Source organism: Oncorhynchus keta, chromosome 26, assembly GCF_023373465.1.
Source record: "Oncorhynchus keta strain PuntledgeMale-10-30-2019 chromosome 26, Oket_V2, whole genome shotgun sequence".
In the NCBI taxonomy this organism is placed as follows: Eukaryota; Metazoa; Chordata; class Actinopteri; order Salmoniformes; family Salmonidae; genus Oncorhynchus; species Oncorhynchus keta.
The window spans coordinates 20,853,089-20,875,277 of record NC_068446.1 but is presented as its reverse complement, the minus strand read 5'-3'; the positions used below and the strand labels follow the sequence as shown (position 1 = coordinate 20,875,277).

General features: G+C 41.8%; 1 protein-coding gene across 7 annotated transcripts in view; it reads right to left on the bottom strand.

Moving 5' to 3' along the window:
* LOC118359070 (SUN domain-containing ossification factor-like) overlaps positions 1-21,970 on the bottom strand; it is a 66,676-nt gene extending 44,706 nt beyond the window's left edge. For all 7 annotated transcript variants that reach the window (XM_035737280.2, XM_052480360.1, XM_052480362.1 and 4 more), the window contains exon 1: positions 21,639-21,970. In XM_035737280.2, the coding sequence (XP_035593173.2) occupies positions 21,639-21,682 (44 nt within the window). In that variant the 5' untranslated portion in view covers positions 21,683-21,970. The remainder of the gene's footprint in view (positions 1-21,638) is intronic.
* Between the last annotated feature and the right edge of the window lie 219 nt (positions 21,971-22,189).

Here is a 22,189-nt window from a genome sequence, read left to right as displayed (position 1 = left end):
TGCAGTCATGTGATCTAATGAGAGCTGATAGGAAAATCCTCAGTGTGTGTACGCCACAGCGGGCACAGTAGGGGAAGAATAACTCATAAAACACTCAGATCCCTTATACAGAGAGCGAGGTCTATATGGTTTACCATGCTACAATATTTACCTGTACTATAACACAGCCTACATCTACTACAGAGCAGTTCACCTTCTACTGGGGTGCCAGGTAACCTAGTTGTTAGAGAATCAGGCCAGTAACCGAAAGGTTGCTGGATTGAATCCCCGAGCTGACAAGGTTAAAGAGAGAGCGAGAGAAAGACTTGTGTATAATCTCGTCGATGGATCAATAGACAGGCCAATAGCTGTGTCGTTAATGTGCTTCAACAGCTTCAGGGAAGGGTGGGTGACTAAAGGTATTTGTAGATCAACTAACATGTACCATAAAAATATACAGATATCTTTAGAAGCGATAAGGAGGCATGATGAGATGACGGTTCTGTGTGTGTGTGTATTACCTCTAAACATTAGATAAGTGCACAATGTACAGAAAGAACATTGATACTGCACTGCCGGTGGAGATCTCCCTCCTACACACAGCCCACTCGGATATCAGACATGCACACAGGGAAAGACTCACAGATGAGAGAGTGGCTAGTTTAGCTGTGGTAAACAGTCTAAGTGCTGAGAGGAGTGCAGCAGGATAGGAGAGAAAACAGCTCAGAGTTTATACAGAGAGAAAAAGACGAGGAAAGGCGGCGGTCGCTGGTTGAAAGTCTAGTTAAATTAAGGTTCAATTAAAAAAAAAAAATAGATCCCTCAAAACGGCCATGTGCTGTTCACCCACACGCCCTCTTCTCACCAGAGCACGGCTCTTCTTTACCATATACAGTACCAGTCAAAAACATTCAAAAAGGTTTAGATTTTTACTATTTTCTACATTGTAGAATATTAGTGAAGATATCAAAATGATGAAATAACACATCTGGAATTACATGGTAATGAAAAAAAGTGTTACATCAAAATATATGTTATATTTGAGATTCTTCAAAGTAGCCACCCTTTGCCTTGACAGCTTTGCATTCTCTCAACGAGCTTCACGAGGTAGTCACCTGGAACGCTTTTCCAACAGTCTTAAAGGAGTTCCCACATCTGCTGAGCACATGTTGGGCTGCTTTTCCTTCACTCTGGGGTCCAACTTATCCCAAACCAGGTTGGGTGATTCTGGGGGCCAGGTCATCTGATACAGCACTCCACCACTATGCTTCAAATATTCCTTACACAGCCTGGAGGTGTGTTAGATCATTGTCCTTTTGAAAAACACATGACCCCCACTAAGCGCAAACCATATTGTTGCAGATGGCTGTGGTAGCCATTCTGGTTAAGTGTGCCTTGAAACCTAAATAAAAATCACAAGACACTGTCACCAGCAAAGCACCCCCACACCTCCTCCATGCTTCATGGTGGGAACCACACATACGGAGATCATCCATTCACCTACTCAGCATCTCACAAAGACACAGCGGTTGGAACCAAAAATCTCACATTTGGACTCATCAGACCAAAAGGACAGGTTTCCATCAGTCTAATGTCCATTAATCATGTGTCTTGGCCCAAGCAAGTCTCTCCTTATTAGTGATGTCCTTTAGTAGTGGCTTCTTTGCAGCAATTCAACCATGAAGGCCTGATTCACGCAGTCTCCCCTGAACAGTTGATGACGAGAAGCGTCTTACTTCAACTCTGAAGCATTTATTTGACCTGTCATTTCTGAGTCCTCTGCGGCAGAGGTAACTCTGGGTCTTCCTTTCCTGTGGTGGTCCTCATGACAGCCAGTTTCATCATAGCGCTTGATGGTTTTTGCGACTGCACTTGAAGAAACTTTCAAAGTGCTTGAAAGTTTCCGGATTGACTGACCCATGCCTTAAAGTAATGATGGACTGTCATTTCTCTTTGATTATTTGAGCTGTTCTTGCCATAATACGGTCTTTTACCAAATAGGGCTAACTTCTGTATACCACTCCTACCTTGTCACAACAACTGATTGGCTGAAATGCATTAAGAAGGAAAGGAATTTCACAAATGAACTTTTAACAAGGCACACCTGTTAATTGAAATTCATTCCAGGTGACTACCTCATGAAGCTGGTTGAGAGAATGTCAAGAGTATGCAATGATGTCATCAAGGAAAAGAGTGGCTACTTCAAAGAATCTCAAATATAAATTATATTTTGATTTGCTTGTACCAAAACAGTCTTGTAATAAAATATCTGGCATGATGGCTCGGAGGAAATGACTCATGTTTGCCAGCCACAGACAGTCTCTAGTGCTCCTAGTTTCACAGCACTTTTTACCGTAGCTGTTATGTGGCAACATTTACCTGGAGTAACCCAACCTTTGAAACGAAAACCCACCGACCTCGAGGGAGGACGAATCAAATGAAAAAGGAAGTTGAGAGAAACGGAGGTTCGGAGATAAAGGAGTTACGAGGCTGGCTACAGTATGATGCTTAGGCTGTGGTGATGAGTGCATGCGTGTGTCGCCAGTACGCCACAAATAAAAGTAGAAACAACTCATTTTTCATTGGAAATAAATCATTGAAGCTGGAGAACAATCATGACCATGAACACAGCACGTGTCACATTGAGCCCACAGACAGACACGTAGGCAAAAATCGGAGCCTCCCCTCTTGACACCCTCTGTGAAGGTGCTAATGGCAATGTCAGAGCAGACCAGCACGAAGATACCGTTTAGAACTGTACATGCCATTGGCAAGAAGGCGAGGCCATTTTCTGACTTCGAGTGGCTGTGCGAGAAAGTGGAAATGTTGTTACTCTTGTAGCTAGACAAGGACTTTGAAGCTAGTTTTTTCATGTCTATTTAGCAGCAGTGGTCCAGTATTGTAGGTTATTTCTCAGCTCTTGATAAGCGGCGGTTCACCTCAAAATAGTGTATAAACACCATACGATAGGCCTACTGATGACATGGATCTCTATGCTCTCCTATGGCTCTGTAACATTCTATTTTAATATTTGTCTCCAGATGCCGTTTATATTTTAAAGCATTGTGACACTATTGACTTTACCAGCCTTATAGTGTTGATCCTTAAGTAAACAAAGGGTAGAAGGCTAATTTAGCGCAATCAACTGCCAGCTATATTGGATAACATGAATGTATATTTAATTATTCTTGAATTCATTTGATGTTTGGATTTTTGAAGTTTGGATGAAAAAACAAAAACAATACCTGACAGACACACACAGTCACATCTCAGTCTCCCTGGGTAAACCATACAGCTCTGAGGTCTGCCAGCCTCTATAGGTCTGCCAGCCTCTATAGCTCTGAGGTCTGCCAGCCTCTATAGCTCTGAGGTCTGCCAGCCTCTATAGCTCTGAGGTCTGCCAGCCTCTATAGCTCTGAGGTCTGCCAGCCTCTATAGCTCTGAGGTCTGCCAGCCTCTATAGCTCTGAGGTCTGCCAGCCTCTATAGCTCTGAGGTCTGCCAGCCTCTATAGCTCTGAGGTCTGCCAGCCTCTATAGCTCTGAGGTCTGCCAGCCTCTATAGCTCTGAGGTCTGCCAGCCTCTATAGCTCTGAGGTCTGCCAGCCTCTATAGCTCTGAGGTCTGCCAGCCTCTATAGCTCTGAGGTCTGCCAGCCTCTATAGCTCTGAGGTCTGCCAGCCTCTATAGCTCTGTCTGCCAGCCTCTATAGCTCTGGTACACAGTAACACACTTTCTGGTAATAAACAGTCAGTGGATGGAATGACAAAAAACAAGTGATCAGAGTTGATTGAATTCAGAGTCGCATATACTGACTCACTAGCAATCATCTGGTTCCAGCAGGTTTTATTTGATTCTTTATCACGACTCATTTGCATGAGCTAACAAGCTATTCCTAGAACAGAGGCTTGTTGGAACCAGCACTCAAATTCACGATTAATATCCTCCTGAGCAATAAGGATATAGTGGTTTCACTGTTTCAGTTAACTGTAGCGAAACTGAATGGTCCAAACCACCACATCACGTAAACAAACAAGCAGGGTCACTTACAAAGGGCTTGAGAACAAATAGGACAATGAGTTCTGATTAACGTTGGCATTCATAACTAACTACATGGCAACAGATAGAAGCTTTCTGCTGTAACTTCCCTCAGGAAGAAAAGAGGGATGAGGTCACAGAAAGGAAGAGAAGGGAGCATGCTGTATATGAAGGATTCATGCCTTCTCAGCAGCAACTCAAATGCTCAGCAGCAGCAACTACTGAACAGAAATTCCCTTTAAACCAGGCCCCAATGACATTTTAGTCATTTAACAGAAACCCCAGAGCAACTTACAGGAGCAATTAGGGTTAAGTGCCTTGCTCAAGGGCACAGACAGACTTTTACCTAGTCAGCAAGGGGATTCAAACCAGCGGCCTTTCAGTTACTGGCACAACGCTCTTAGACGCTGAGCTACAAAAACAGTACATTCCAAGTCTCAATTCTCTTTACTCCAAACACGGAAATAGTATTTCAGCAACAGGGAAATATGACTTTACACAAGCGGCCTTACCTAATGAGAATAACAAAAGAGATTGGGATATAAAGCAGGATTTTATGCTCTCTCTGCAGCACTGTTAAGACTACTGGTAGACAGATTTTTTTTTTAATAAATAGAGTTGGGCAGATCTGGCTCAAGCATGTGCATTTGATGATGCAAATTCAGAACAATGGTTTCAGGATATTACCTGCACACAGACATGTGTGTGTTCTCTCCAGTCTAATATGAGTCACAAGTCTTTCTGCAGCAGTGTGTGTCAGACCATTGGTGACTGTTCATGACAGAGCCTCATTTAGAAATCTGCAGTTCTTTAGCTAAATGTCATCATGGACAAGATGTTCTTCGGGCTCTGTGGCGGATTATCCCATGTTTAATACCAAGTTCAATGTTGGCAATGTGCCTATCCAATATGGCCCCCATGCAAGGCTCTACATTTTTTTTAAAGTCATTGGTAGCACTCAACTTCAAAAAAATAATAATGTAGGAGCGCCAGGAGCACCGATTGAGCTATATACATTCTAAATTAGAGCTTCTTCAGAAGCACATTGTGCCCTCAAACTTTTCTTGCCCAGGGACCCCCACCCAGGTAAACTGGTGACTACGGATGCTCAATATAATTTAAACAAAAATAAAAAATATATATAAAAAAATAATAGGTGAGCATATCGGAATCGACCGATATTAGCTAAAATTGACATCAAGCCCAATGTCTAGTTTAATGTAAAACCGGTGTCAAAGCAGACGTGCATACCTAAACTCAGAAAAAAAAAAAAGAAAAGGACACTAGAGGCCTTTCTACCGACTCCGAAAAACACCAAAAGAAAGATGCCCAGGGTCCCTGCTCATCTGTGTGAACATGCCTTAGGCACGCTGCAAGGAGGCATGAGGACTGCAGATGTGGCAAGGGCAATAAATTGCAATGTCCGTACTGTGAGATGCCTAAGACGGCGCTACAGAGAGACAGGACGGACAGCTGATCGTCCTCGCAGTTGCAGACCACATGTAACAACCTGCACTGGATCGGTACATATGAACATCACACCTGTGGGACAGGTACAGGATGGCAACAACTACTGCCCGAGATACACCAGTAATGCACAATCCTTCCATCAGTCTCAGACTGTCCGCAATAGGCTGGTCCTCACCAGACATTACATTCTCCCTGTTTGGCCCTGTCCGGGGGTATTGTCGGGTGGGGCCAGTCTCTCCCGACCCCTCCCGTCTCAGCCTCCAGTATTTATGCTGCAGTAGTTTAAGTGTCGGGGGGGCTTGGGTCAGACTGTTAAATCTTATCCGTTGTCCTGTGTGAATTTAAGTATGCTCTATCTAATTCTCTTTTTTTGGAGGACCTGAGCCATAGGACCATGCCTCAGGACCACCTGGCCTGATGACTCCTTGCTGTCCCCAGTACACCTAGCCGTGCTGCTGCTCCAGTTTCAGCTGTTCTGCCTGCAGCTATGGAACCCTGACCGGTTCACTGGACGTGCTACCTGTCCCAGACCTGCTGTTTTCAACTCTCTAGAGACAGCAGGAGTTTATATGAGTTTATATAAACGTAGGTTGATGACGCCATGAATATAAATACAGCGCTACACAGAACAAAAGCAGAAAAATACCAAGTGCACACTTCCAACAAGTTCAAGTCGAGCAGTCATTTGAAAGAGTAAGAAAATTTCAGCGAGACAACTCAAAAGGGAAGATCCATTAACGGCAAGATAATGGAAATCATTGCCCTTGAAAATCAACCGTTCTCTGTCGTGGACGAAGTTGGCTTTTGCCGGCTGGTCGAGCACCGGTACACACTACCAAGTAGGCACCAATTTTCAGATGTTGCTCTGCTGGAGTTACACAGTATTGTTGAAACACATCCTTGTCACTGCTATAAGCTTCACGACTGACATTTGGACCAGCGATATCAGCCCCATGAGCATGCCGAGTCTGACAGCACAGTGGGTCGACAAGGATTTTGTACTGAGGAAAATTGTATTGCATGCTCAAGAATGTGCTGGTTCTGATACCGCTGCTGCCATTTCAATGGCATTTGAGAACATGTTTGAAACATGAACACTACCAGCGCCATCCCAACAACTGACTGGAGAAATAAGTTAATCAACTGTGTCTGCAGCAGACGTGCTAGCATTAAAACGCCTGCTCAACAAAACCCCACGGTCTGTGTCTGTAGCAGACGTGATAGCATTAAAACGCCTGCTCAACAAAACCCCACGGTCTGTGTCTGTAGCAGACGTGATAGCATTAAAGCTCCTGCTCAACAAAACCCCACGGTCTGTGTCTGCAGCAGACGTGATAGCATTAAAACGCCTGCTCAACAAAACCCCACGGTCTGTGTCTGCAGCAGACGTGATAGCATTAAAGCTCCTGCTCAACAAAACCCCACGGTCTGTGTCTGTAGCAGACGTGATAGCATTAAAGCTCCTGCTCAACAAAACCCCACGGTATGTGTCTGTAGCAGACGTGATAGCATTAAAACGCCTGCTCAACAAAACCCCACGGTCTGTGTCGGCAGTTAAAACTTTCAGAAGTATTTAAGGCTGTGAACATGCGATTCGGTGGCATTCTCCGAGCCTCTTTACAGTGTCACCACCACGCTCGATGCTAGGTACAAGGACCGCTACTTCGATGCAGACAAGAAACAGGGTTTACGTGCCACGTTACATACACAGCTGGACAAGATGGAAACGGACACAGTGACAGTGCACACCGAGTTAGAGAGGCCACGGACAGACCGAGCTGAAACTTCACATGTATGATGAAATCCTGGTTGAGAATGAAAAGACTGAACAACGAAACCACACAGCAAGTGAAATAAATAGGCTTTGATTGTTTTACTGGTAAAGGGGAAATATGTAAATGCCAACAAAATAACGTTCTGGTCAGTGTAGTGTAACCTTCATTTAACTAGGCAAGTCAGTTAAGAACAAGTTCTTATTTACAATGACAGCCTACCTGGGCCAAACCCGGACAATGCTGGGCCAATTGCGCGCCCCCCTTTGGGACTCCCAATCACGGCCAGATGTGATACAGCCTGGATTTGAACCAGGGACTGTAGTGACGCCTCTTGCACCGAGATGCAGTGCCTTAGACCGCTACGTCCATGTGTGTCCATGTGTGTCCATGTGTGTAACTATTTAACTGTAGACCGCAAAAAAAAAAGTTAAATATCGTTATCGTTTTTTTTTGGCAAGGCATAGTGCCTTCAGAAAGTATTCACACCCCTTAGTGGAATCAAAGTAGTGTGGTAGGACATAACTGAAGCTAGATCAATAACATTGTAGTTACTCCACAATACTAACCTAATTGACAGAATGAAAAGGAAGCCTGTACAGAATAGGAAAACGTCCAAAACATGCAACCTGTTCACAATAACACACTAAAGTAAAACTGCAAAACAATGCCAGAATGCTGTTCTCTCATTTGTGTCAAAGTAGCTAGTAAGCTCGCCAACGTTAGACAGTTGGCAGTCAAGCACCAAGCTGTTAGGTTCAGAACGCTCGGATCACCCCTATTCCTTGACCAGAGCGTCCAGTGTACGCTCAGAGTTTATGAATGCTCTGAACGCACTCTGGCAATGCAGTAGATAAACCAGCCATTCGTCTTTAAATCTATGGTTGTTAAGTACATGAATTTACATGCGAGTTCTTAAAGAGATGGTTGAGGCTTTAGCGGGTCTGAACGATGCTGTATGGGTGTAGACAAAGAGGAGCTCTCCAGTAGGTTTACCAAAACATTCAAGATGCATTTTCTCAAAAGTTAGATTACAAATGTATCAACTTAAAAAGCAGGTTTACTTTCCCATTGTTCCTCATGGTATGATATACCATTTTCTAGCTCTGATTCTACTTTGTCCAATGTAAAAAATAAATGTTTTTTTTTCTTTCAAATTTGACTACATAAGACCGAATCGAGCTGGTCGGTTACATATGTACATTGGATAATGATCTCATTGATCATGTCCCTGTTTATAAATATCTGGGCATCTGAATTGACCAAAAGCTGTCTTTCAAAAAGCATTTTGATGAGTTAAGAAATTCAGAATTAAAATGGGCTTATTTAATAGCAGACAACAAATCATTCAGTCGACATTCACACCGGTTAGACCTTATGAACGCAGCCGCCACTGTATTGAAGCCATTGGACACAGTTTATCACAGTGATAGATAGGTTCAGTACACATCACTGCATTCTGTATGAAAAAGTAAGCTGGCCCTCTTTGAAGTCTTGTAGATTGATGCATTGCACTCTTTTTGTTTCTAAAGCCCTCCAGCATAAACTTAAGCAGTACCTTACTTCATTGTTAACTTATTGACGTACGAGATACCACATCTGGTCTCAGGGATGGCTAACTCTGGAGAGCCCTTTGATATCTACTGCTTTAAGTTGCTTTTTTACTTGTGTGTTTGAGGAATCGGTGCTTCTAGGGCATTTCAGATGGCTGTGAAGGGACCTTTTTACTGAAGAATGTAGATGTTTTTATGATTGTATTTTTCTTTTCATGTATTGCGTATTTTAATGTGAATTGTATTTCGATGTGTATTGTTGTGCTAAACAGGGCACATCTGTAAAAAATAAATATATATATATATATATTTTTTAAAGAGACCTTGGGTCTCAGCATTGACTCCATGTCAAAATAAAGGTTAAATCAAATCTGGTGAGCTAATGGATTCCTAAAGCAAGGATTCTTCGACCCCCCAGCTAGGTGGGGGCTGGAGGTCTGTAGCCTTCCCCGTGGCTATAAGAACTGAGTAGTCAATGAAGGCCATTCTGGTTCCCAGTGTCCACAACAGTTTCCTGTGTGCTAGTCTGAAAGCCTACCAGCTGATGACAACTGTCTGTCCAGACCTGTTAGGGGGTCTGCATATGAGGAGCATCTCACATTAAACAGGGCTGCCTGCCAAACATGCACTGCCTTTACAATGTGGACACATATACAAGCACATACACACAGATTCATTTTACTGAAGCCCTCTACCCACACACTGCTTGCTTATACATACAGTTGAGTGCGCGTGTGTGTGTCATGCGTATGAGGAAGAAGCCCTATGAGCAGTAAAGGAGTTGTTTTGAGCCTGGATCTGCTCTGTTGTTCTCTAGAAACCATGTTGGGTAACGCATGGAATCTCTACTGCAATAGGCTACAGCATAGGGCCTATTTCTTGTAACACAGATATAAGCATTCTTAAGGTTAGGCCTATCTAAACTGTATATTTGCCAAACCTGTGTACTTGTTTGTTAAATAACTATTGATTGAAGTATTGAGTGACCCCTGCCCCCTCCTTCACCATATAAATATGATATGGCTGGGGTTGTAACAGAATATAACATAGAGGGTAAACCAGCCATACAGAACAGCTCAGCCTATAGCTTAGAAAATAAACTGGTTGGGTGAGCTGGCCTGGGATATACTGGTGTGGTCTTACTAACTAACTCTCTATTCCATGCGAATACTGTCAACATCTCAACAGCAGTGGGGCCATACTAACTATTCTACACTTTGACTGAAGGGTCATTCTAGGTTTCATCCAGCAGTTTGGTTCAGTTATGTGTGCGTGGTACACTAGCCAGTGCAGAAATCCACAATGGGAGTTTCAACTGGCACAGGCCAACCCCATGTTCCAACCTGGAGCTGGAGGATCCTCCGTGTTAAACCCTGGTTTAGGCCTACACTCTCTGGAACCCTGGTGTGATAACTGGTCATTATCTAATGAGCGATAATAGCCTTACTTAACCTACATAATAATCTGAAAGAGATTATAACAGGGAGATAAGAACGAGATTCTCTCTCCTCCCACACACACACACACACACACACACACACACAGTTCATGTTTCACAAAAAAGTGCTGAAGTTGTATGTCACACCTGCATAGTCCACCCAAATGAGATAATCACAATGGATAGGAATCTAAAGTGAAAGACCATGAAACAACTAAATAAGCCAAGACGACAGAGCGGTATCTTGATTATAGAAGAGGAATCTGTCACACACACCATCTTCACTGAGAACTAGGATGACACGCGTGTCATATAAACCCATGCCCATAAAGTGAACTCAGTCCAATTCCAAATGGCTTACATAATACAGAGAATAAGCCTATAATCTGTCCATAAGGCAGACTGAAGGCTGATGTTTCCATGAGCAGCCGTGTGCGCTTTATCTGTTGACATTAATGGTCTGGGCTAATGTATACAACCCTGCTGTTGACTGGGAACCCAGTGGAACATGTACACCCCTCTGAGAAAAGCTAGTTACGGTGTGTGTGTGTGTGTGTGTGTGTGTGTGTGTGTGTGTGTGTGTAACAATGCAAAGTCAGTAAAACACCCACAAGTAGCTCCAACACATACTCACTGGAGGTAGAAAGCATATTGCACTGAATTACAGTCTGCCGTTAGTTAGGCGCGGTTTGTTAAAGGGAACACCAGCCAATGGGCATCTGACTGGAGACATTTCTGGATGTTTCTATATGTAGAATTGCTTTGCAAATGTCTGCTGGGAACTCTGTTCAGAGGTGCTAAGTACTAGAGGTCAACCGATTATGATTTTAAACGCTGATACCGATTATTGGAGGACCAACAAAAAGCCGATACCCATTTTTAAATTTAAAAAAATATATATTTTTTTTTAATCTGCCAATTTTTATTTATTTGTAATAATGACAATTACAACAAAACACTTATTTTAACTTAATATAATACATCAATAAAATCTATTTAGCCTCAAATAAATAATGAAACATGTTCAATTTGGTTTAAATAAATGCAAAAACAAAATGTTGGAGAAGAAAGTAAAAGTGCAATATGTGCCATGTAAGAAAGCTAACGTTTCAGTTCCTTGCTCAGAATATGAAAACATATGAAAGCTGGTGGTTCCTTTTAACATGGGTCTTCAATATTCCCAGGTAAGAAGTTTTAGGTTGTAGTTATTAAGTCGCTCTGGATAAGAGAGTCTGCTAAATGACTTAAATGTAAATGTAAATTATAGGACTCTCTCTCTATACAATTTGTATTTCATATACCTTTGACTATTTGATGTTCCTATAGGCACTATAGTATTGCCAGTGTAACAATATAGCTTCCGTCCCTCTCCTCCCTCCTCCCTGGGCTCGAACCAGGAACACATCGACAACAGCCACCCTCGAAGCAGCATTACCCATGCAGAGCAAGGGGAACAACTACTCCAAGTCTCAGAGCGTGACGTTTGAAACACTATTAGCGCGCACCCCGCTAACTAGCTAGCCACATCGGTTACACCAGCCTAATCTCGGGAGTTGATAGGCTTGAAGTCAAAGAGCGCAATGCTTGAAGCATTGCGAAGAGCTGCTGGCAAAATGCACGAAAGTGCTGTTTGAATGAATGCTTACGAGCCTGCTGCTGCCTACCATCGCTCAGTCGGACTGCTCTATCAAATCATAGACTTAATTATAACAGAACACACAGAAATACGAGCCGTAGGTCATTAATATGGTCGAATCCGGAAACTATCATCTCGAAAACAAAACATTTATTATTTCAGTGAAATACAGAACCGTTTCGTATTTTATCTAACGGGTGGCATACATAAGTCTAAATATTCCTGTTACATTGCACAACCTTCAATGTTATGTCATAATTACGTAAGATTCTAGCAAATTAGTTCACAATGAGCCAGGTGGCCCAAACTGTTGCATATACCCTGACTCTGCGTGCAATGAACGCAAGAGAAGTGACAATTTCACCAGGTTAATATTGCCTGCTAACCTGGATTTCTTTTAGCTAAATATGTAGGTTTAAAAATATATACTTCTGTGTATTGATTTTAAGAAATACATGGATGTTTATATGGTTAGGTACAGTCGTGCAACGATTGTCCTTTTTTCGCAAATGTGCTTTTGTTAAATCATCCCCCGTTTGACGAAGTTGGCTGTCTTTGTTAGGAAGAAATAGTCTTCACACAGTTCGCAACGAGCCAGGCAGCCCAAACTGCTGCATATACCCTGACTCTGTTGCAAGACAAGTGACAAAGAAATTCATGTTAGCAGGCAATATTAACTAAATATGCAGGTTTAAAAATATATACTTGTGTATTGATTTTAAGAAAGGCATTGATGTTTATGGTTAGGTACACATTGGAGCAACGACAGTCCTTTTTCGCGAATGTGCACCGCATCGATTATATGCAATGTAGGACACGCTAGATAAACTAGTAATATCATCAACCATGTGTAGTTAACAAGTGATTATGATTGATTGATTGTTTTTTATAAGATAAGTTGCTAGCTAGCATTAAACTTATCTTTGCTTCTTACTGCATTCGCGTAACAGGCAGGATCCTCATGGAGTAAAATGAGAGGCAGGTGGTTAGAGCGTTGTACTAGTAACAGAAAGGTTGCAAGATTGAATCCTCGAGCTGACAAGGTAAAAATCTGTCGTTCTGCCCCTGAACAAGGCAGTTAACCCACCATTCCTAGGCCGTCATTGCAAGTAAGAATGTGTTCTTAACTGACTAGCCTAGTTAAATAAAGGTTGTTTAAAAATTTACAAAATATATAAATCACCCAAATTGGTGTCCAAAAATACCGATTTCCGATTGTTATGAAAACTTGAAATCAGCCGTAATTAATCAGCCATTCCGATTAATCGGTCGACCTCTACTAAGTACTCTTGGCTGGCAAATGCTACCGCTACGAATTCAGGCTATGAATTGGACGGGAACGCTAACTTTTACAACTTCCTGCTACCACAGAAACGGTCTGTTGCCATCGGATTCTTGCCCCATCTGCCATGCCAGTCCTATTCATGCCAGTCCTATTCATGCCAGTCCTATTCATGCCAGTCCTATTCATGCCAGACGTTTGAGAGTTGGCGCAGACAGGTGAGAAGCCAAAAGCTGCGTGCATAAGGGTTTGCATTAGCAATCAAGTGAGCAGGCATGTGTGTGTGTAATTAGGTCTGCTGGGGGAAAGGGAAAGCAGGCACCCACCAAAAATGGGAACCCGATCTAGTAGATGTCTCAGTAAGAGACACTCAAACAACACACACTTATTCACGTGTGTGCAATACATACAGGGATCACAATACACATAAGGGTGAATCTAAGCCAAACCTAACTATAGTAGTAAAGTTTCCCTTAATGCCCTCCTATTCTCTAGCAGAGAGCTGGTCTGCAGAGAGCTGGTCTGCAGAAAACGGTCTGTCCTCCTCGCCATGTTACTGCCGCCTTTGTGTTTCTCTCTCCCTTGGTCTCTCGGTGTTCAGGCAGGGAGGCCAGCCACCACAGGGCCTGCCTTGCCGCACGGGAAACACAACCCTCTACCTTCCCTCTAGACACTGGCAACAGGCCTGCTCCTCCAGTACAGAGAAGATATGGCAGGAACAGAGTGGAGCTAAACAATAACATATCTTCTCGCGCTTACAGCCTTTTCTCAGTGTCAGCTTGTTTGTGTGAGAGTCTCAGCTCTCTGGTTAACAAGTTTAATGGTTTACATGTGCTGGGGCTCTGAGAGGCATGGGGTGTGAGAGTGGAGGAAGATGGATGGTGTGATAATTAGACTATAGGAGAAGCGCAAAGCTAAAAACACAACCACGTAAACAGAACACATGATCTAATATCAGATAATCAGTTATGTGAGGTGATAGAAGGAAACTAATTCAACAGGCTGATGTGTTCCCTGGCTTAAACTACGCTATCTTGCAAACACTGGCATGCAGAAAGCAGGACGGTAATTTCACAGATGCACACTAATACTCTAAACTCCCCAGGCTTTGCTAAAACACACCTTCATTCACGCACATGAAGGAATTCAGAATCATGAGGGCAAGCGAGTCAGGATGTGTATGCTTGGGGATATGGCCTGCTGTAGGAGCGAGAGAGAGATGAGAGTACAGTGAACATGAAGCCTATATTTACATCAGAAACTCACCTGGAAAGATTATTCAAATCCATTAAAAAAATGCAAATATATTCCATATTTTTCCAGAACAGGATTAGGACACTTGGTAGTCTCAAATGCACTGTAATGTGAGAAACCTGGGCTGTGTACCAAAATAGACCCAGGTCTCTCGACTAACTTTCTCCACTGGTTCTACTAGGGTTGCAAAGGGTCGGAAACCTTCCGGTAAATTTCCATGGGATATGGGAAGTTAAGGCCGTGAATTGTGGGAATTTTGCTTAAACTCGTCAAAAAAAGTTAGCTTATAACAGTGAACCTTTTTTTGTGGGATACACAAGTCAATTCTAGGTCTTGTGGCATATTTTGATTAAACTAAGCCCAATTCAATGGAATTGCAACCCTCAGCATGTACAGTGTACTGTTCCATCTTTTGGTAAATTCTATTTCCTAGGTTTCACTAATAAAATAAAAGTACAGTAATTGGATGTTCGAAGTCCACAACAATGCTCAGGAGACCAGCTAAAAAAAAAGTTATTATTAAAAATAAAAAATAAATAAATAAACATTTTTTAAAAAATCACTGGCACCCTAGCGACCAATTAAAAATGGGCATCACACAGCCATGTCAACATTTTGGTCACAGACCACACGCTCAAAATACGAGTTAGGTCTAGTTGGAAGTCAGGATCAAACAGTTAGAAACTTGCGTAACTGAGCAATTGGATGGAGGTGCTCAAAGTTGACTCATTTTGCATAGTATACTATGCAAGAATCATGTGAAACTTCACATGTGTAATCATGTGAAGAATCATGTGAAACTAGCAAGAATCATGTCTAACAGTACGGAGAGAGTCTGCGGACGAGACCCCAAAAAGTAGTCGAGTGCTCAAAACAAACCCCCGACTCAAGACGTTGCAAGGCTTTTGCCCGCGGCACACCATATGGCAAAGAATCCCAAAAATGAAAGGAGATAACAGCTACCGTTACAACTTACATCTGCAAAGACATGGCCCCAATTTACACAGTGGAGAAACTGAGTTGGTGCTAACACTCGACCCAAGGCACAAAATTCCAAGGCGAAAACACTTCGATCAAGTCGAGTTGCCTCATTTATATCAAGAGTGTCGGGCCAAAGTAGAGGAGGAAATCCACAAGGTAATATAGTACGATACAACAACAGATATGTAAAATACGAGCCTGACAATACACTTCATCCAAGACTGGACACACTGCAGTTGGTGTTTACAGACAGGCTATTTCCCAGATGACCACACGGGAGAAATAAAAGCTAGAGGTCTCAGGGAAGCTCTTGAGTTGTGGGGACTGCGCGAGGATCACCTAGTCTGTGACACAACGGCTAACGTCACAAACATCCTTGCACTTCAGCTGAATGACTCGATACGTTCAGTGTTTTGGCCACCGTCTTCATCTAGTCATTGGTGAGTGTCTAAAACAGAAAGCCCTACCAATGTAAAAATATATTTCAGTAAAAATAAACCTTTATAGTAGGCCACCCCACGTTGTATTTCAAATGCCTTGAAGGTGCTATGTTTGTTATGTGACGTGCAAGCATGTTAAAAGCTTGGCTGAATATGGGGGTGTAGTCAAAGTAAATCCCGTTTTAAGTGAATGATGATACTGATAACCTGTCTGTCACAAATACTGATACTGATAACCTGTCTGTCACATTTTACAAGGCTCAACAATACAGTAATAATGCACATTTAAACACATCCACACACAATGCAATGAATGTGTTTCCTGTCCTGTATTTACACAGAGCGAAGTGTGAAACTACCCAAAGTGCAAAGACCAGTTGGAGTCTACAAGAAGTTGGTGGGTGCCTTCGCTAATTCATGGAAGAGAAGATGTGAACTGGCCAAGGCTCCAGCTGAACTGGGCTTGCCTGCTCATGAGCTGATCACAGAAAGCCCTACCAGGTGGGGCTCTATGCAACAAATGATTGAAAGGGTCTTGGAGCAGGAGAAAGCTCGCTTACAGGTCCTCCATGCCGACAAGAAAACGCAACATCTGGTCCCAACTTGGTCGGACTTGGGACTTTCTGGAGTCCATAAACAAGGCATGGAATCCTCATGGAGTTCACAGATGTCTTGTCTGGGGAGCAGTACACAAGTGTTTGCTACTTGAAACCGGTCCTCCATCAACAACCAGGTACTCAAGCCTCAGGATGACGACACTCCGCTCATCACGACCATCAAAGAGGGCATTCTAAACTAGTTCAATTGGAAAGCCTGTTGGCTAAACAGGCAGCGTCAGCAGAGGCAGCCCCTCTTCCATCAGCTGCAGCTGCTAGAGCTTCCTGCTAAGAAGCAAAAGAAGAGTTTGAGCAGCACCTTTGAAAAAGCAGCAATGCAAAGCTAAACGGCCCCTCGGTCAAGCGGAGAGTCCATTGAAAAGGAGCTCAACCTCTTTATCTCCAACTGGAGGCTGGTCCAGAGGCAAACCCACTGGAATGGTGGAGGCAGCATGAGGCACATTTCCCCACAAGTGGCCAAGCTAGCAAAGAAATGCTTGTGCATCCCTGCCACAAGTGCCCCATCAGAGCGGGTGTTCCGTACAAGTGGGAACATTGTAACATGTCAGAGGTCATCACTTAAACCAGAAAGAGTCAACCAGCTTGTATTCCTGGCTCTCAACCAGTAAAACTAACCCCCTGAGATTCTGAAACATAAGGCAAACATTTTGAAGCATTGTTTGCAGCACTTTGGTTGTTTTAATATGTTATAATCCAAACTTGAAGGAGTGTTTGTTTACTTTTTATATATTTATTTGTGTGCCTTATTTTGCTGCTATAATTTAAACTTGAAAGTGTTCCATGTTTACATTTGGTATTTTACATACCAATATTTGTTACACCTGTATTAATTTGTTTGCTGCTACAATTCAAATCAGTTCTACTATTAAAGAGTATTATAAATTCGGTTTGGATATTTTAGACCTAGTCACATTTTAGGCCTATTTATTTTGTTTGCAACTATAGTTTAAGTGTTTTCTATTTACCTTTTAGGTTTTATACATTCATATTTTGTTACATGCTTAATTGAAAATGTGCACAAAGGTTCTAAATACGAGGAGAAATAATCAAATATGAGTAAGAACCTTTAATTTGTTGAGTATAATTCAAAACGTAAGAAAAAGTGCTATATCGGTATATGTATCGTTATATGAAATGACCTATAATCGGGATTTTAGTCATATCAACCCAGCCCTACTTCCACGTCTGTTTCTTATAGCCTAACCTCGCGGGGGGGGGGGCATACGTTACAACTTCCCTCACTTTTACACAAGAGCAGAAATGTGAAAGCCTTTTAACTCCATAATCAAACATACAGATAGACCTAGTCCATATGTGTGTACAGTTCAAAAAGCATGTTTGAGAACAATAAAGACATTTATTTAACTACATGCAATCAAGCTCACAGCACTAGATCCTAAATCAACAATGTTTACTGATAGGAGGCTTATTGCAGTCACATATGGCAGCTTGCCTAAAGAGCCCATATTTACCATAGAAAATCATTAACACCCTTCTATAGGGTCTGTAAACCATTAACCACTAGACAATTAAAAGTCCACAGTATAGATTCTTATAAAACATACAGAAAACACAACCTTTATCAGTGATCAGGACAGAGCAAGAGTACAGAGACTGACTTGGTCTTTTTGATTAGCAGTTTGGTGAGGGAAAAGAGCAGTGCTGTGGTTTCTACTTTGACACATCTATTTTTTTAAAAGTAGTGGTCCTGGCAACATAAGACAAAGCTTGGTTGAGAGAGAAGGAACTACTAGCCAAGGTCAAGTGAGAAGACTTAGTAGGCTACTCTAGTCGTTGGCTTGTACGTTACTGTAGTGTAGCTAGACTATTTAAAGTACACTTCTTATGCTGTGTAGGTGTCTGACGCTAGAATGCTGTCATGCTACTGGCCATACTTGTCACCAGCCCTGGGTATTGTTTCCTGCGTCAGTGGCTCTCGTGGCTTAATCAATGCACGACCTGTGATAATCCACCACCTGTCACTGTTAGCTTACGCATCCATGCTGCAGGACTTTAAGCAGAAAAGACAATCAGCTGGATATAAAGTTGACCAGCTAGTTAACTGTTTAATATACTTTTATCTAGCTGGCTAGCAGGTTTTACAGCTATAATTGCTGCATCAATAGCCCTCATGAAAAATATTATATTCTTGTCCACCCTCTAATACAGCTAGGTACAGTGCCTTCAGAAATTATTCACACCCCTTGACTTTTTGAAAGTGTTGTGTTACAGCCGGAATTTAAAAGGGATTCAATCGAGATATTTTGTCACTGGCCAACACCATAATGTCAAAGTGGAATTATGTTCATTTAAAAAATATTTAAAAATTAATATAAAAATGTATTTAAAAAATGAAAAGCTGATATGTCTTCAGTCAACACATATTCAACCACTTTGTTATGGCAAGTCTAAATAAGTTCAGGAGTAAACACTTGTAATTAATAACTTTACCATGCTCAAAGGGATATTCAATGTCTACTTATCTACCAATAAGTGACCTCTTTGCGAGGCATTGGAAAGCCTCCTTGGTCTTTGTGTTTGAAATGTACTGCTTGTATGAGGCACCTTACAGATAATTGTGTGTGGGATACAGAGATGATGTAGTCATTCAAAAATCATGTTAAACACTATTATTGCACACAGCGTGAGTCCATGCAATTTATGTCATTTTTTACTCCTGGACCAACTTATTTAGGCTTGCCATAACTAAAGGGTTGAATACCCCATTCCAAATCATCATCTCATCTCTATTGGGCTACTGCTTATGCGGTGCGGTATCTTTAGAGCAGTGTCTTCCAAACTAGGGGTTGCGACCCCAAGTGCGGTCGCCAATTTGAAAATGTGGTCGCCAGTAACCTCCGGTAGACACTAGATGTGGTTGTAATAAACAGAACAGGTCATTTTCTTCCTACAAATGTGGCTCTGTTTTGGATGGTGTAAGCTACAAAATATTACAACCCCATCGTTGAAAGATAGGACTTTCAGGAACACGCAGGTGTGATCCGTTTCCCTCTACAATGCACACAAGCACTATCATTAGTAATCACGTTTCCATCCAGTTTTTATGCGAGTAATGTACTACCATATAACAAAAAAAAAAAACATGACAGCTGTGATGGAAACAGGGCGTTTCGTTACATATATATGTTTATATGCCGACAGATCATGTTCGTTCAACATGGTGGGAAATTTGTGTCTGTAAAATTAATTATGCGATAAACGGTGGTGGAAATGCCATCACATCGAAGTAAACTTGTAGTCAGGCATGATATGTTGTGTGGTCCTCGCACTACGACTCAGGAAGCATGCAGTTTATTAGGCTACTGATGAAATAATTTGATGAACTTCACAGGGTGGTGAAAGTGCACGGTGATCTTGATGCTCCTTTCCATAAAGAGAGGATCTAATTCTGGTGACATTATGAGCAATGCTTTACTACTGTTTGACAAATAAAAATATTATTACCCATAATAATATTATAATGTAGACTAGCTTACCCGCAATGTATCTGCGAGCTGTTGGCTAGAGCACAAGTGCCAAGATCAGAGTATGCACATTTGCTATTTATCGCAACAGTTTCTGACAAAACTATCGGTAGAGTTGGAAATGCCACAGAAACACATTGAACTTACAAAAAAGTACATTGTGTGCAATATGTCGTCACGCACTGATTTTTTTTTTTTATCAGCAACAAGTCTGTTTGGTGGAAACACATCACTGGTGGGAAAATGCATATATTTCTTTATGCGGATTTTAGAATACTTAGCATGAACATCTGTCACCAATTGAATGGAAACCTTGCTAGTGATGAAGTTTGTTTCTACACAGAAGACCATACAAAACTATCGCCTGAAGATCATCTGAACACCAAATACTTTTCTGATTTCAGCCACTTCAAACCATACTTCCTTCAGATTGAACCCGAAATGCCGGTTATTTTTCATTTTTTAAACAACTAATTGACAGAGGTCGGTTCAATTATTTGAATTCTATGTTGTTCAGTTTTTTTCTGTGAGCTGCGCGATGTAGTAGGGAGTTGTAGTTTCCAATAGGCAAATATTCACCAGTTTAGCTCATAAAACGAGGTAATTAACTAAAATGACCATAATCCATTGCGCATATACTTGTCCTGCGCCATGGGGGAGACAACACTGCATGATAATGAGGGCATATAGAGAGCAGCTGTTGCTTCGTGAGGTATCTCTACCTGAAAATACACGACAAGTGATTGACTCCGCAGTATGCCTTATTTACTTTAAGTCAACAAATAAAACAAATGTAAAATACACAACACAAATATTTGATTTAAAGTGAATACATTATGGTTAATAATTAGTAATGGCAAGTCACTACCATCATTTAATCGTTTTATTCTGTGTTGCTATAGCATTCAACCAAAATAATCGGAACCAAAATCCAAAACGCTATTTCAATAATCGAACCTAAACCGAACTGAAACCCTCCCCACTAATCGCTCAGCAATATGAAAAAAAAAAAACTTTCAAAAGTACTGTCAGCCTGATTTGTAAAACTATCATAGACCCCAATTAAAAAGTAAACATTGGCCGTTGATTACATCACCTTTTTTTTACATGGTGGGGTTGCAAACATTTTTGTTATATCAAAATGGGGAAGTGGGCCAAAAAAGTTTGGGAAGGCCTGCTCCAGCTGAACTGCGCAATTTGTGCATTACGCTCACAAAAAGAAAACGAAATATAATTCAAATAATTTAACCGACGTTGGTCATTTTGCTAACCTTAGTCGTTTAAAAAATGACATTTCGGTTAATGGTTTAGCACCCTGGGACATGGTAGAAATGCCTACATCCACCAAAGTTCCCTTTAAGATCCTTATCTTTTGTGTTTTATGGTGAAATTATGCCTACATTTATATTTAAAGCCCTTTGGAATACACATTTTACACTGAATAATATTTGCTCGGGGGCATACAAGGCACCATCGTATACTAGGAATGACCCAGCTAGTCTGGGCTGGCTAACTTAATTTTTTACATATGGGAGGATGGAAGAATCGATTTCATCTCACACCACGAACAGACATGGTCAGAATATCCGCTTTCCAATGCCGCTTTCGAGTAAGGTGTCATTTATTCGGCGTAAACATGACAATATCAAGCTAACTTTTCCAGCACACAATGAAAAGAATGAAGACAGGTCTTACCACCAGAGGATGAGGCACGCCAACAAAACGCGCAACCGCTTCATTATCTTCCCGCTGGGACCAACATCCTCGCTCTTTTAGGATTGTACTCACCTCTCGTGGCTATACAGTAAACACGAATATGAACTATTATCAAACTGTAATGTTTGTTGCTTATAAAATATAATAAATATTTAGGAGGAGGGTGACACTTTCCTAAAACTACACTCGATGTAGCTAGCCAGTTGATTTTTCATTCAGTCAACCCTTCGCCGACTCCTTTCTGCGCTAGTTGGCTTCTGTTGCTGTGCTACTCGCCTTCGCTCAGCGCTGCTGTGGTTCTCCCCTCCACTCGGCCAATAGCATCAGGCAGCGACAGAGAAGTAGTGACGTGCTAAGGCACGGTTCCGCCCATTTCCTCTGCTTGAGCGGAGCTGGAACATGGAACGCGTCTCCTCCATAAGAAAATAAAATATAAAACCCTGAAATATTTACATCTGATTGTGCAACTTTTGGATTACATAGTTTTGCAATAGGATGAGTAATGAATGGTGGTTTGCATTACATCGCAG